The 12,420-nt window shown below is 44.1% G+C and overlaps 1 protein-coding gene across 1 annotated transcript in view; it reads right to left on the bottom strand.

The window, feature by feature from the left end:
- FAM135B (family with sequence similarity 135 member B) overlaps positions 1-12,420 on the bottom strand; it is a 252,805-nt gene that overhangs the window by 139,771 nt on the left and 100,614 nt on the right. Inside the window, exon 3 of the mRNA XM_054017181.1 lies at positions 5,724-5,863. Coding sequence (XP_053873156.1) covers positions 5,724-5,863 — 140 coding nt within the window. The remainder of the gene's footprint in view (positions 1-5,723; positions 5,864-12,420) is intronic.

The raw sequence follows: 12,420 nt of genomic DNA, 5'->3' as shown, positions 1-12,420 counted from the left end.
GCGTAAAAGGCAGCCCAGGTTGGAAAATTGAGGGGACACAGCTGTTCAACAGTTCAGATTGAGGAATGTCACACCCACACAGGATATTTGTAGTGGTTTTATCATCAAGTTTAGATGTTCCAAGTAATGGATAGCTCAGCTTACTCTTTAGGAGATTATTAGTCTGAATAATATTGTGAGTTCACTGACAGCAGGGACTAGTTTTACTTCTACATTCATACAGAACCATGAACCGTGGTGGTTCTCAATCAATAACTACTGCAGAGTCCAAGTACTGATAAAACAATCATAAATTAAATAGTTAATTCTGAGGTAGTATCTTTTATTGGACCACTTTGTATTGGTGGAAAAGACAAGCTTTTGAGCTTACACAGAGCTCTTTAGGTCTGGGAAAGATACTCAGAGTGTCACAGCTAAATACAAAGTGGAACAGATTGTATAGCATAAGGTGTTCACACATGTTGCAAGGGACCACTCAAGACTCTGCAGTCATAGGACAAAGGGGGGTTAGTAGGTTACAGAATGTAAAATCAAAAGCTTGTCTCTTTCACAAACAAAAGTTGGTCCAATAAAAGATATTACCTCACCCACCTTGTGTCTCTAGTATTTTGGGACCGAGATGGCTACAACACTGCGAACAGTTAATCCCAACATTTCAAATATCCTTAGTCTTTATAGTTAACACCCCAATGAGATTAAAGGGGTGTTCATACCTCTCAGAGCCTTTGTTATAGGCTCTCTGCAGACTTAGGAAGAAAGCACTTTATCGGTTTGCAATTGGCTCATATTAGGAAGATTTTAGTTGCAAAACATGAGGGGTAAACATTTTAAGGACAACTTAGATTCTGCAGAATCTGGATGTACCAAGCAGGCCAAATAAATATATCATACGGGCCAGATCTGGCCTTCAAATTGAGTGTTTGACACCCTCGTCTAATAGAGCTCACCATCAGGAAGTTTTTCCTGATATTTTTTTGTTAATAAAAGAATTTGAGTTCGATTTTATGAAAAAGAAAATAAGATGAGCTGCAAATTAATTTAAATTAACCTTGGAAAGAATGGATCTAGCCCTGCACCATATAGTTTGACACAATTAAAGCCAATAGAAATACGTGCTAAAGAATGGAAGCAGAATCTAATCCTCTAACAATTGTCTGTTTCACTTTTCTCAACCAGCAATGCAACTTTCGGAGAGAGTTTATAACAACGTCTTGCATTTAGTTTTAGTTAACTGAAATACAAGCACAAATCAGTGCTTCTATTACTAAAATGCAGCTACTTCTCATGTACAACACAATGACTGTTTAACACACCATAGCAATGTAGGGCAGAAACTGAAGAAGGTGTTACTGACTAGTGTACCCTGTCCTCTACTTGATAGAAAAGGAACTACTCCTCTGTGTATAATAGACTCTCTACAATGACAATGCTGTACACAAGCACACTGTAGCAGGTACTCAGTTCCTTGCAGCAAAAGGCCTTATATCAGTAACCAGAGGTGAAAGTAAGCAAGTCCAGTCCGGTCCTGTCCGGCGTATCGGCAAGAGCCGGTGCGCCATGCCGGACCGACCGGCTTCCCCAGGCTGGTGATTTAAAGGGCCTGGGGCTCCCCGCAACGGCTGGAGCCCAGGGCCTTTTAAATTGCCTCCCGAGCCACTGCGGAGAGCCCCGGACCTTTAAAGCACTGCCCAAGCCCTGCCGCCACTAAACCGGGGCTCTGGCAGCAGGGCTCCGGCCGTGATTTAAATGACCCGGAGCTCCACTGCAGTAGCTGCGGCCAGCACCCCGGGCCCTTTAAATCGCCCCAGGGCTCCTAGCCACCTCTGCAGCTGGTAGTTCCGGAGGTGATTTAAAGGCTCTGGGGCCTTTAAATCTTGATTTAAAGGTCCCGCCTCTTCCGATTGAGGCCATGTCTCTTCTGGTTGAGGCCATGCCCCTGCTCAGGACTCCGGCATACCGGTAAGTCCTTTAACTTACTTTAACCCCTGTCAGTAACCCACTAAAGACATTTCAAAGGCACCAGACCTACACAGATATGCATGAATCATATGATACCTGGTATAACATTTGCTTTAACTACATCTTGCAAAGGTGAAACAACATCTTTTTATGTGTGTGGGGGTGGGGAAGGAGATAATTTAGAATTCAAGAAGGCGTTAGCTTTGTCATAATAATCAAAGTAAAGGTACTTAAACCCTCCCAAAGTAATCTATTATTTTGCAGTGCAGGAGATGATACCTCGTGGTGGGACCGGAGATGAGGAAATTCCAACCTCCACCTATTTATTGAATATTTGTCTTGAAATACCTGCAAGCATGTTTATCAAAACAAGACTTTTGTTTTTAAGTGTATTGTTGTTGCTAAAACTCAAATCACAGTCACTGCTGGATACAAAGGAAATAATTATTATATAGCAAAACCTTTGGAACTGCAGTCTGCATTTAAACTAGGGATTCAATCCAGGGGCTGTGCCTGAGACAGATCAAGTCTCATCCACCAAGTGTGGATGAAATTTGGCATCTGATCTTAAGAGCTGTTGAGCACCTGCTACTCCCATTGAAATCAGGAAGAGTTGCAGAAGAATGAGAACTTTCAAGATCAGACACTACAAAGTACTCTCCAGTCAATGGAATATTTTCATTTCCATTTCCCCAATGCAAAAAATGGAAAAAAAAAATCAGCAAATCAAAATATTCCTATGGGAAATTTCAATTCCGCAGACACTGCATTTATTCCAATAGAAATGTCCGGAGCAGTTCTGCACCAATATAACCCCATTGACTACAATGCCCTTAGAAATCAACAGGCTTTACATCAGATTCCTTCTCCAGTGTAAATTAGGTCAGAATCAGGCACAAGGAGTTCTGGTATAGCCTTTCCCTACAACAGCCCAACTGTTCCCCACAATTCCAGGCACGATGGTCGCGCTAAAGCTACAGTGGAGGGGCACATGAGGCACACAGCAGGGAATAGCGAGGATTAAATGGCTTCTCCTCACTATGTGATGTGAGGTGCACATGAGTAGGTACCTCTGGAGTTAGCAAAGAGACCTGAAACAGGGAGAACCTACTTGAAATGTCTTTTCCATCCTGATGACTTTAGATACCTTCAAAACATCTAAATACCTTCAAAACTCTGGGCCTTGGGGCCTTTATCCAAAACTCACTGACATCAGTCATAGGCTTTCCTTTCACATCAATAATCTTTTGATCATGCCCTCAAGTTTTACTGGGACACAGTTGCTTTGGAATGCTATATAAACACCTAGGGGTATAGTCTCCTCTGGATGACATCTTTAAAAGGCAGCTTAGAAATCAAAAAAAGGAAGCCAAAGGAAATTCTATTTCCCTATGACTGATTTGAGCAATTGGTGCTGTGTGCCCCCAATACGCAGGTTGAGAGAACAGAAAGTGCTAAAAATTGACTGTAAAGAATCCCAGATTCATGTTAGATGGCTCAACTCTACCATCACACCCCAGAATGCATCATTCTGTCCTATCACCATTTACTGAAGAGCATGGGACCAGCTTTTTATTATTGTTAATAAAATAATAATGTATTATTAATTATTATTATTATTATTAAAAAAGAAATTGAAACCCATGAGAAAATAAATTAGGCTCCTTTGCAACCCTGTGGGCTTATTCCACCTAACATCATAATCATCATTTCCAATAAAATCAAAGAATGATGCATTCTGGGATATTAGAATGAGGCAGAGCCAACTGCCACAACACTAGAGAGTTTTAATGAGGCATATTTAGATGGAGACTGGTGTACTCATTACCCCTCCAAGCCTGATAATTGGTGGCATATTCCACCTATGGCTGGACTCCAGAGTTATTTCCATATTTTTAAGTGTAAAGGACATTTAAGCTTCTCTTGGGTTATGGAAACAGATCACAAGGAGAGAATCTGACTAAAATCCACCCAATATTATTATTATTTTGTACCGAATACACTGTTAGCAGCCTATCCCCTAGCTGGAATTACTCAAACACCGTTTGGCAGTGCATGCAGCTTGTTTACTGGAATATTTTCTAAATCAAGCTCCGACAGCCAAAATGCACAGAGGATAGTAACTCAAGCACCCAAGTTGCCCCGTCTGACTTTCTAACTAATTTTATTGGTCATTGATCAGCTCTGTGCCTCGGTGACTCTTCCACCCTTACTCATGCAAAGTAGCACCTTCCTCCACTGCTTGCAAAGCGAGGTGCTACTTGATCTGAGGAAGGCTGGCAGGACGGGGCTCTATCATGTGATGAATAAGCTGTCAAACAAAGGAATGAAAAGTACCAAAGTTTCTGAGTGACAGTTATTGTTACTTATTATTTACAGAGTGTCAGCAGTACATCCAGTGATGTGTAAATACATAAGTCGACATAAGGTCTGATTCTTCTTTCATTTACTCCCGAATTGCTTTGGTGTGACTCCAGTGAAGACAACAGTGTTGGTATCTGTGTAAAGCCAGTGTGCGAGTGGCGAATCAGGCCCCTGTCATTTCCCTTAGGAGCTTATTATCTAAACCACGCTCCACACAACACATCAGGCACAGGGACGAGTTTGAGCTGGTGTGAGGAAACTGGCAGGATCATTTTCATTTTTGGCAGGAAAATCTGTCCCAAATGCTAATGCAGCAGTCAGCATGAAGCCACTCGACCTAGTGGAAGTCACCGTAACTTGGGGAGAGAGACTGATTAATGAAAGATTTTGCATCATGATGGTAAATTAATTTGCAGCTAAATTTGTTAGAACTCTTTTTTTCTGTCAAATTTCACAATATGTGAAAGGAGGGTATTTTCCCTTCCTTCACAGTTCATGATTGTCCATTTCTCATATAAACATACATAAAACTAGAAACAAATGTTTTAGGCGAGAACACAGGAGATCAATCCCACGGTAAGAATAGAGGAGAGGAAGCAGTTCAAACAAACTTAAATTTTTCTAGTAGTTTTAACTAAAAGAGACTTTACACCATAACTGTTTTTAAAGCTACATGTACGTTCAGATGAGCCAATGCCAGAACACTGGATCTGCTCCTCTTTGAATTTCAGGATATGAAGAGAAACGGGGGAGGGGAAGGGGTTGAATTGCCACGCCCAAACCTAACCCGGGGCATTTATTCCAGGTTGTCTGCAGGACCAGAAGGGTCTATTTTCTGAATTTCTGTGAGAGCAGCTGATCTCTTGAGATCTTCATCATTACTGAGAGCAGATATGAATGACAGAATTGAATGCTAGTCCTTGTACAGAGGCAACATAGGAATGGGCATACCAGATCAGACAGTACGTGTAAACAACATGGGTGGAAGGCACAAAGAACATGTATCTCCATGCTGTGAAAGGATAAAGCAGAATTGCACTGCCGGTTCTCTGGGGAGTACAGGGATTGCTCCTTCCCTAGTGCCCAGAGAGGTCACAAACCATCCAAGAGTGAAAGTAGGGCCATGACCCTGCTCCCCCCCTAACCTCCCAATAGCAGCTCTGGGCATACCAAGTGGGAGAACAGGTTGTACTAGCCAAAAGGACGCTGCAGACTGCACACTTCCCGTGTGCCCCAAGAGAAATGGAGCAGGTCCCCAGTGCTGGCTAGAGCACAGATGACATGACCAGCCATCAGTTTCAACTCTGTTCTAGAATTCAGTTGAAAGCCTGACGTCTGGATACTGCCTGTGCACTGTAACAGAAAAGTATCTGTTTTATTCACATCCAATGAAAACTCACCCTCTCGCCATCTAGGAGTAAGTGGACCCTGAAGTTCATCGATTCGTTGATAACAATCTCTTCGTTCCTGTATAAGATCTGAAATATTCTACTGTGCACGGTGTTCTCATGAACGCAGGCTGAAGAGAGGCTAGAGTCACCTGCACAAAACAGACAGAGCATGGCTTTGGATTTTTGCAAAGAGATCATTTTCTAGCTTACATTTCGGCTCCCAGGATTAATTAGGCCCATTGTATTTATATTTGTAATTACACATTCACATTCCTAATAATTAATGTTAATGGAGCATAATGTTGCTGCAGGATAATGGTCCCCTGCTGAGGCATTGAAAGAAAACAAGCTGCAGCAGGCAGGCTGCTTTTTAAAGGAGGACACTGACATTGTTTCTAATGGTGGATATGCCCTGTAAGGTTCTCCTGAGAGGTTTAGGCTACTTAATGGGGGGATAGCTCAGTGGTTTGAGCATTGGCCTGCTGAACCCAGGGTCGTGAGTTCAATCCTTGAAAGGGCTACTTAGGGTTCTGGGGCAAAAATCTGTCTGGGGATTGGTCCTGCTTTGAGCAGGGGGCTGGACTAGATAACTTACTGAGGTCCCTTCCAACCCTGATCTCCTATGATTAAGCAGCTCATCAGAACCCTATCCAAGTAGCTTGGAATCTGTAAAATTTGGCTGAGTATCTTCTGAGAAAGCAGGTTTTTCCATGAAATACAATGGCTGGGGCAGAAATGCCAGGTCAGCTGTTCCCCTCTCTGCTCCAGGCTAAAACACAGAAGTGCAAAGACACCACAAAATAAGAATACAATGAAAGGAAAAGATGTCTAAACTCTTCCTAACCTCCACTAATTCTGTGGAATCCTTGGGACCCGGAGCATATGAGAGCTTCCCTCTTGAGTGACACACCAAGAACCTCCAGAGCTAAAAGCACAAGTTGCTACAGTTTGAGGTATAGATGTTCTCTAGCTAGGGCTATACCAGACTCACATCCAAGTAACAGACTGACTCAGCAGTCTACAGTGCAAACATGCCCGGTCACTGATCTAAGGGTCTCTGGTGTTCAGAGACTTTCAAGGTTGTACCATCATTTTTAATCAGTATCCTCTACTAATTACACTTCTATTGCCTAGGTGCGACAACATCCCTGCAAAGCTTCTTCCCATCCAGCCCTACCCAGAGCCATTCTGTGACCACAGGAATTTTAAAAACATGATTCTTGAGCACAGGACTGGCCCTAAAGGTTTTGTCACCTAGGGTAGAAAACATTTGTCAATGCCCCATCCCCAACCCCGCACAAAATGCACAAGCAAAAGCAATAAAAACACCTGTCAAGCAAAAACAAATGGACAAAAAAAAAACAAAAAAACCCCCCACAAGGATTTGACACCCCTGAACATTGGTACCCAGGGTAGCCAACCTGATTACCCACCTCTAAGGTCACCCCAGCTCACGTAAGTTCTGACTGATGGTTTTCTGGAATATTATAATATTATTATTATTTATTTGTATTAGCAGTGCGGTTAGAAGGTCCAGTCACGGGCCAGGACCCCATTGTGCTAGGCACTGTACAAACCCAGAACAAAATGATCCTCATTGCTCCCAAGAGTTTACAATCTAGTTCAACAACTCTCCTGGCTTTCAAGCGAGTCTACTTAAAAGGTGCAGAAGTTTTCCTCCTGTAAAGAGAGGCAGAATTGAAAAACCTAAGTCTCTTATCCCTATTCTGGAAAGCATTCAAGCATGTGCTTTTATGAACAGGAAAGGAGTTAAGCAAGTGCTTGAAGTGCTTTCCTGACCTGGGACCTTTGTGCAGATGTTTTGTACTCCTCACAACTGCCAAATGAACAGAGCAGGCAACACTATGTCGTTTGCAAACCCAAGGCTACAACTGCTCCCGTGCAAGCCGGGAGGTCTGAGGAAGCACTCGTTTGTGAAACTCTGATCAAGAGGAGGTGGCACTGAATGAATTCTGCTGAATGGATCACTGTTGTTTGACTTCTCTCCAGTTGGTGGAAAATGTGTATACAATTTGCAGTCCATATCTCTGGATACTAGTATAGGGGAGCAGCATGGAGTATTTGAGGGGGGAAGGATAGCTCAGTGGTTTGAGCATTGGCCTGCTAAACCTAGGGTTGTGAGTTCAATCCTTGAAGGGGCCACTTGGGGAGCTGGGGCAAAATCAGTACTTGGTCCTGCTAGTGAAGGTGGGGGGCTAGACTCAATGACCTTTCAAGGTCCCTTCCAGTTCTAGGAGATGGGATATCTCCATTAGTTTCTTTATTTTTTCTTTCCTATTGTCAATTTTATTTGCAAAAATTAAAATAAAAAGGGGGGAGTGGTATGGGAACTCTCTAAAAAACAATCATGTTGCCAGGGAGATAGGCAAATGGTACTATAGCATAATAATCATAACTGATTATTTATTTAGCACCAGTCTGTTTGGCCTGTACCAGATACATAAATAAAGACAGCCCCACTGCCAAAACATTTACTATCTAAAAGGGTTTATGGAGGAATATAAGTTATATCCAGATCAGACTGAGTTTAATATTTACCGGGTCCATCTGGCTGAAACTCTAAACTACATTCAAGTCAGTTTTCCTAACTCTGATTTTTATCAAGCATACTTGGGAATATACAAATTATTTCCTCTACCCAATGTCTTCCCATCAGGTACCCTGGACAGCTGCTGCTCATAAATGTGGATAATCCAAAAAAAAAAAAAGCATATTTACTTTGTTGCGCTACAGCTGTTCCAATAGAATGCTTGAGCCAGATGAACTCTTCAAAGGCATGCAGTCATATTTATTTTAATTTAAACCTCATCATTTTAGAGACACCTGGAAAATTATATTACAGACCTAATGTATTCTTATTCCTATCTGACAGACAAAAGGGCTTTGCTGTTATTTGATTTGGATATTGATATACTGGTTCTCTTCGGAGATGGAAAGCTTAATGTAATTTTTATTTCAAACCCATTCCTGCCCAGACCACTGCTAGTGGATAATTGGTTTGGAAGTTAGATTTGCATGGCGGCATTAGAGCCACTATTTTTATCGAGAAGGTCAAAGTCAAAGACAGTCAACAATGCCTAGGATTCTATACAATAAGGTGAATGGATACAATGCCTCAGGGAATGTTCCATATAGCTCAGTGGTAGAGTGTTTGACTGCAGATCAAGTAGTCCTTGCTTCATATCCAAGTGCCCCCTTATAAACCTGTCCCTTTAACAAAAATAATTGCATATTGTCACGGAGTGTGGGGGGACACAAGGCCCTGCATCCCCGGCTTCCTGCGATTCACCATGACTCTCAGCCAGCCAGTAAAGCAGAAGGTTTATTTAGACGACAGGAACACAGTCCAAGACAGGTCTTGCAGGCACAGACAACAGGACCCCTGCAGTTAGGTCCATCTTGGGGTCCCAGGGGCACCACAGCCCCATTGGGGGCGGGGGCAGAGACCCGTCTCGGTTTCCTCCATTACCAGCCAGCTCCTGAAAAACTCTCTCTCCCCACAACGTCTCCTCCCCCAGCCTTTGTTCAGTTTCCCCGGGCAAAGGTGTCACCTGGCCTCTAACTCCTTCCTGGGTTCTCATGTTACATGCTCAGGTATCCTCCCTCAAGGCCAGTCTCCCATCCCCCAATGCAGACCATCCTAGCCACACTCCCCTGCCTTCCCAGGCCAACACTCCCCACTCAGCATTCAAAGACCACATTAAGAACAGTCCCAGTTCGTCACACATATCCCTTTTCATTATGTTCAGGAGTTCCACTGAATAGGGATGCCTGAAATGAATGGAAACACTCTACATTTCAGCTTTGAAATTCAACATGCCCTATGTTCACAGAGATCAGCATTCCTAGAGGGCTCCAGAGAGGAGAGCTACAATGCACTGGTAGACTAATTCCACCAGACGCTGAGCACCATCCACTCCCAACCTACTTCAGTGACTGCAGCCTTCGGCTCTGCATCCAGCCCCACTCCAAAAAGCCACTATGCTAGACTGTGGTAGGAGTCCCCATGGAGCAGTGTGTGGTGGTGTGCAGAAAGCTCAGCCATGCTGTCTAGGACGCTGGCATCCTGTCCCACCCAAATGCAGCAGAATGGCAGCATCACCGCTGTATCAAGGGCCCTCCACGTTGATGCTATGTAACTACAAGAGTTTAGGCAGAAGACATGCATGCTGTTTTAAAGGTGAACTGAAAGCCAGTCCGGCCCCTTGGGGTCCTTTATTTCCCCTGCTAGTGTAGATGACATTGCTAACAGCTCAAGCATTATAAAGAACACAGCTCCCATTCTGTTGAGATGTTGGCAATCCGAATCGTTAGTGCCGAACATAGAAAATCAAGGGGCCTTAACTAAGGTTGCCAACTTTCCAATCGCACAAAACCAAACACCCCTGCCCTGCCCCACCCCTTCTCTGAGGCCCCACCCCCTCCCTCTGTCGCTCACTCTCCCCCACTCACTTTCACCGGGCTGGGGCACGGGGCTGGGATGCAGGAGGGTGTGAGGGCTCCGGCTGCAGGTGCAGGCTCTGGGATGGGGTCAGAAATGAAGGGTTCAGGGTGTGGGAGGGGGCAGGCATGCAGGGGGATGGGGCAGGCATGCAGGGGGATGAGGATTCCGGCTGGGGATGTGGGCTCTGGGGTGAGGTTTTGGGGTGAAGGAAGGGGCTGGGGCAAGGGGTTGGGGTGTTGGGGGGTGCAGGAGGGGAATCCGGGCTGGGGCAGGTGGTTGGGGGCAGGGCAGCCAGGGAGGCTCGTCGCGGTAACCAACCAACGGGAACTGCGAAGCCGGCACTAGTGGCGTGGACAGCGCATGGAGCCTCCCTGGCCGCCCACGTGTCTAGGGGCTGCAGAGACCTGGCAGCCACTTCCGGGAGCCACACAGAGTTAGGGCAGGTCGTGAGCCTGCCTTAGGTCCAGGCCCCCCCGTGCCGCCTAACAGAGCCGCCAAGGTCCCTTTTCGACCGGGCATTCCAGTTGAAAACCGGACGCCTGGCAACCCTAGCCTTGACTCCCACTAGGTTTCATTTGCCAATTTATCTGCGCAAATCGGAGGATTTTCATCACCTAATTCATTCTAGTGTCATAACTGCTCCCAACTTGGGTGTGAATTTTTGGTACCCTTCAGCTTGAATTTCATGCTGTGTGTCTAATGTTCACATACATGTGCGTGCGCACAGACAGACACACAATCCCCTCACCCTCCTCAGAGTTAATACATAAATAAATAAATAAATAAATAAATACATGAAAATTAATTTAAAAAATCTGGACAGAGACCAAGACTTTTTTTGTTTGTGTTTTTTTTGAAGGAGGGGTTGATTTGATGCAAACCTCCTGTTATTTAAAATAATCTCATGTAGCTTTTTTTTGGGGGGGGGAAGGGGGGGGGTTTCAGTCTCATGCATTTTGTTCAATTGGCAACACTGTACCAAGACAATTACTAAAAACCTTGGGACTGATCAGCCTCATGTCCTTACACAAAAGAAATCTTCTGTAGTTTAAAATGTCCTGGCCCCTTTTTGTTTTTCTAAAGAAGGATTTGTGTGTTTTTAATTCTTATGGTTTTGAATACAGTTTAGCAGCCATTTAATTACTGCCTGCAAAGAAAAGCCCCACATTTCTCATCATGTGAGGGGGCCAAATTAGGAAATAAACTGCATAAAACTCCATCAGATGTTACTCTTTTCTGCCTGGCAAGCTTGACTCTCTGTCTCTTTCCCCTGTGTGGATAGCTAGTTTGTGCCCCGATCCTGCGAATGCTTCCACACATGTCAAATATTAAGTATGTGAAACAAAGTCAATGGGATTACTCACCTGCTTAAAGTTGGGCATGAGTGTTTGCACGGTCAAGGCCCTAGTCTGTGCAAGTGCTTACGTGGTCTCCATTGTCACAGTGTCTCACCTCATAGACACTAATGAATTAATTCTCACCGCACCTCTGTGAGGTTGCGAAGGGTTTGTAATGCCAGTCTAGACAGCACGCGGAGACACAGAGAGATTGAATGACTTGTCTAAAATCACACAGGAAGTCTGCTGCAGAGCTCCGAAGTGAATGCTACTCTTCTCCCGTGTCCCAGGCGAGTGCTTGAACCACACATGATCTTCTGTCCCCTATATAACCAACAACACCACATCACATATCCCACTGCCCTGTAACTCTAGATGTTCCTAATAGGCAATAACGAGGGCTTGTGTTTTTCAGGGTATATTAATTTTACTTTTCAGGGTTCATTTTTAACATTTTTTGAGTTCTATGTAGATATCCATACATTTGGTTTTTTCAGGGCTGTCTCTTAGTACATACGTGATATACTGCTCCAAACAGCACGACGTTAAAACACACAAGGGAACCTTTATTGCACACCAGCAAGGCCTACACAGACCAATTAATGTGCAACATTATTTAGAAATCACCCCCCTGTAATCTGCGTTACTGCTTCATGTAGACAAGCCCTTAGATACATGCTAGGGAGCAGTGCCATCACCTACATAAACAAACAGCTGTGGGAAAGGGGCGAAGTCAACACAAACTGAATAACCAATTCTGGAGTTTATTGGATAAACACCAATTTCTTTGTGTATGTACCAAGGGCGTTTTATTGGTGTTTATCAGTTCAAACCTAAAATCAGAAAACCTAGATATAAGACATCATCAGAAAAGCCTTGGAACATGATTAGTTGCCTTAACAAT

This window comes from Malaclemys terrapin, chromosome 2 (genome assembly GCF_027887155.1).
Source record: "Malaclemys terrapin pileata isolate rMalTer1 chromosome 2, rMalTer1.hap1, whole genome shotgun sequence".
NCBI classification, from domain to species: domain Eukaryota; kingdom Metazoa; phylum Chordata; order Testudines; family Emydidae; genus Malaclemys; species Malaclemys terrapin.
This window is presented reverse-complemented; position numbering and strand designations above follow the sequence as displayed.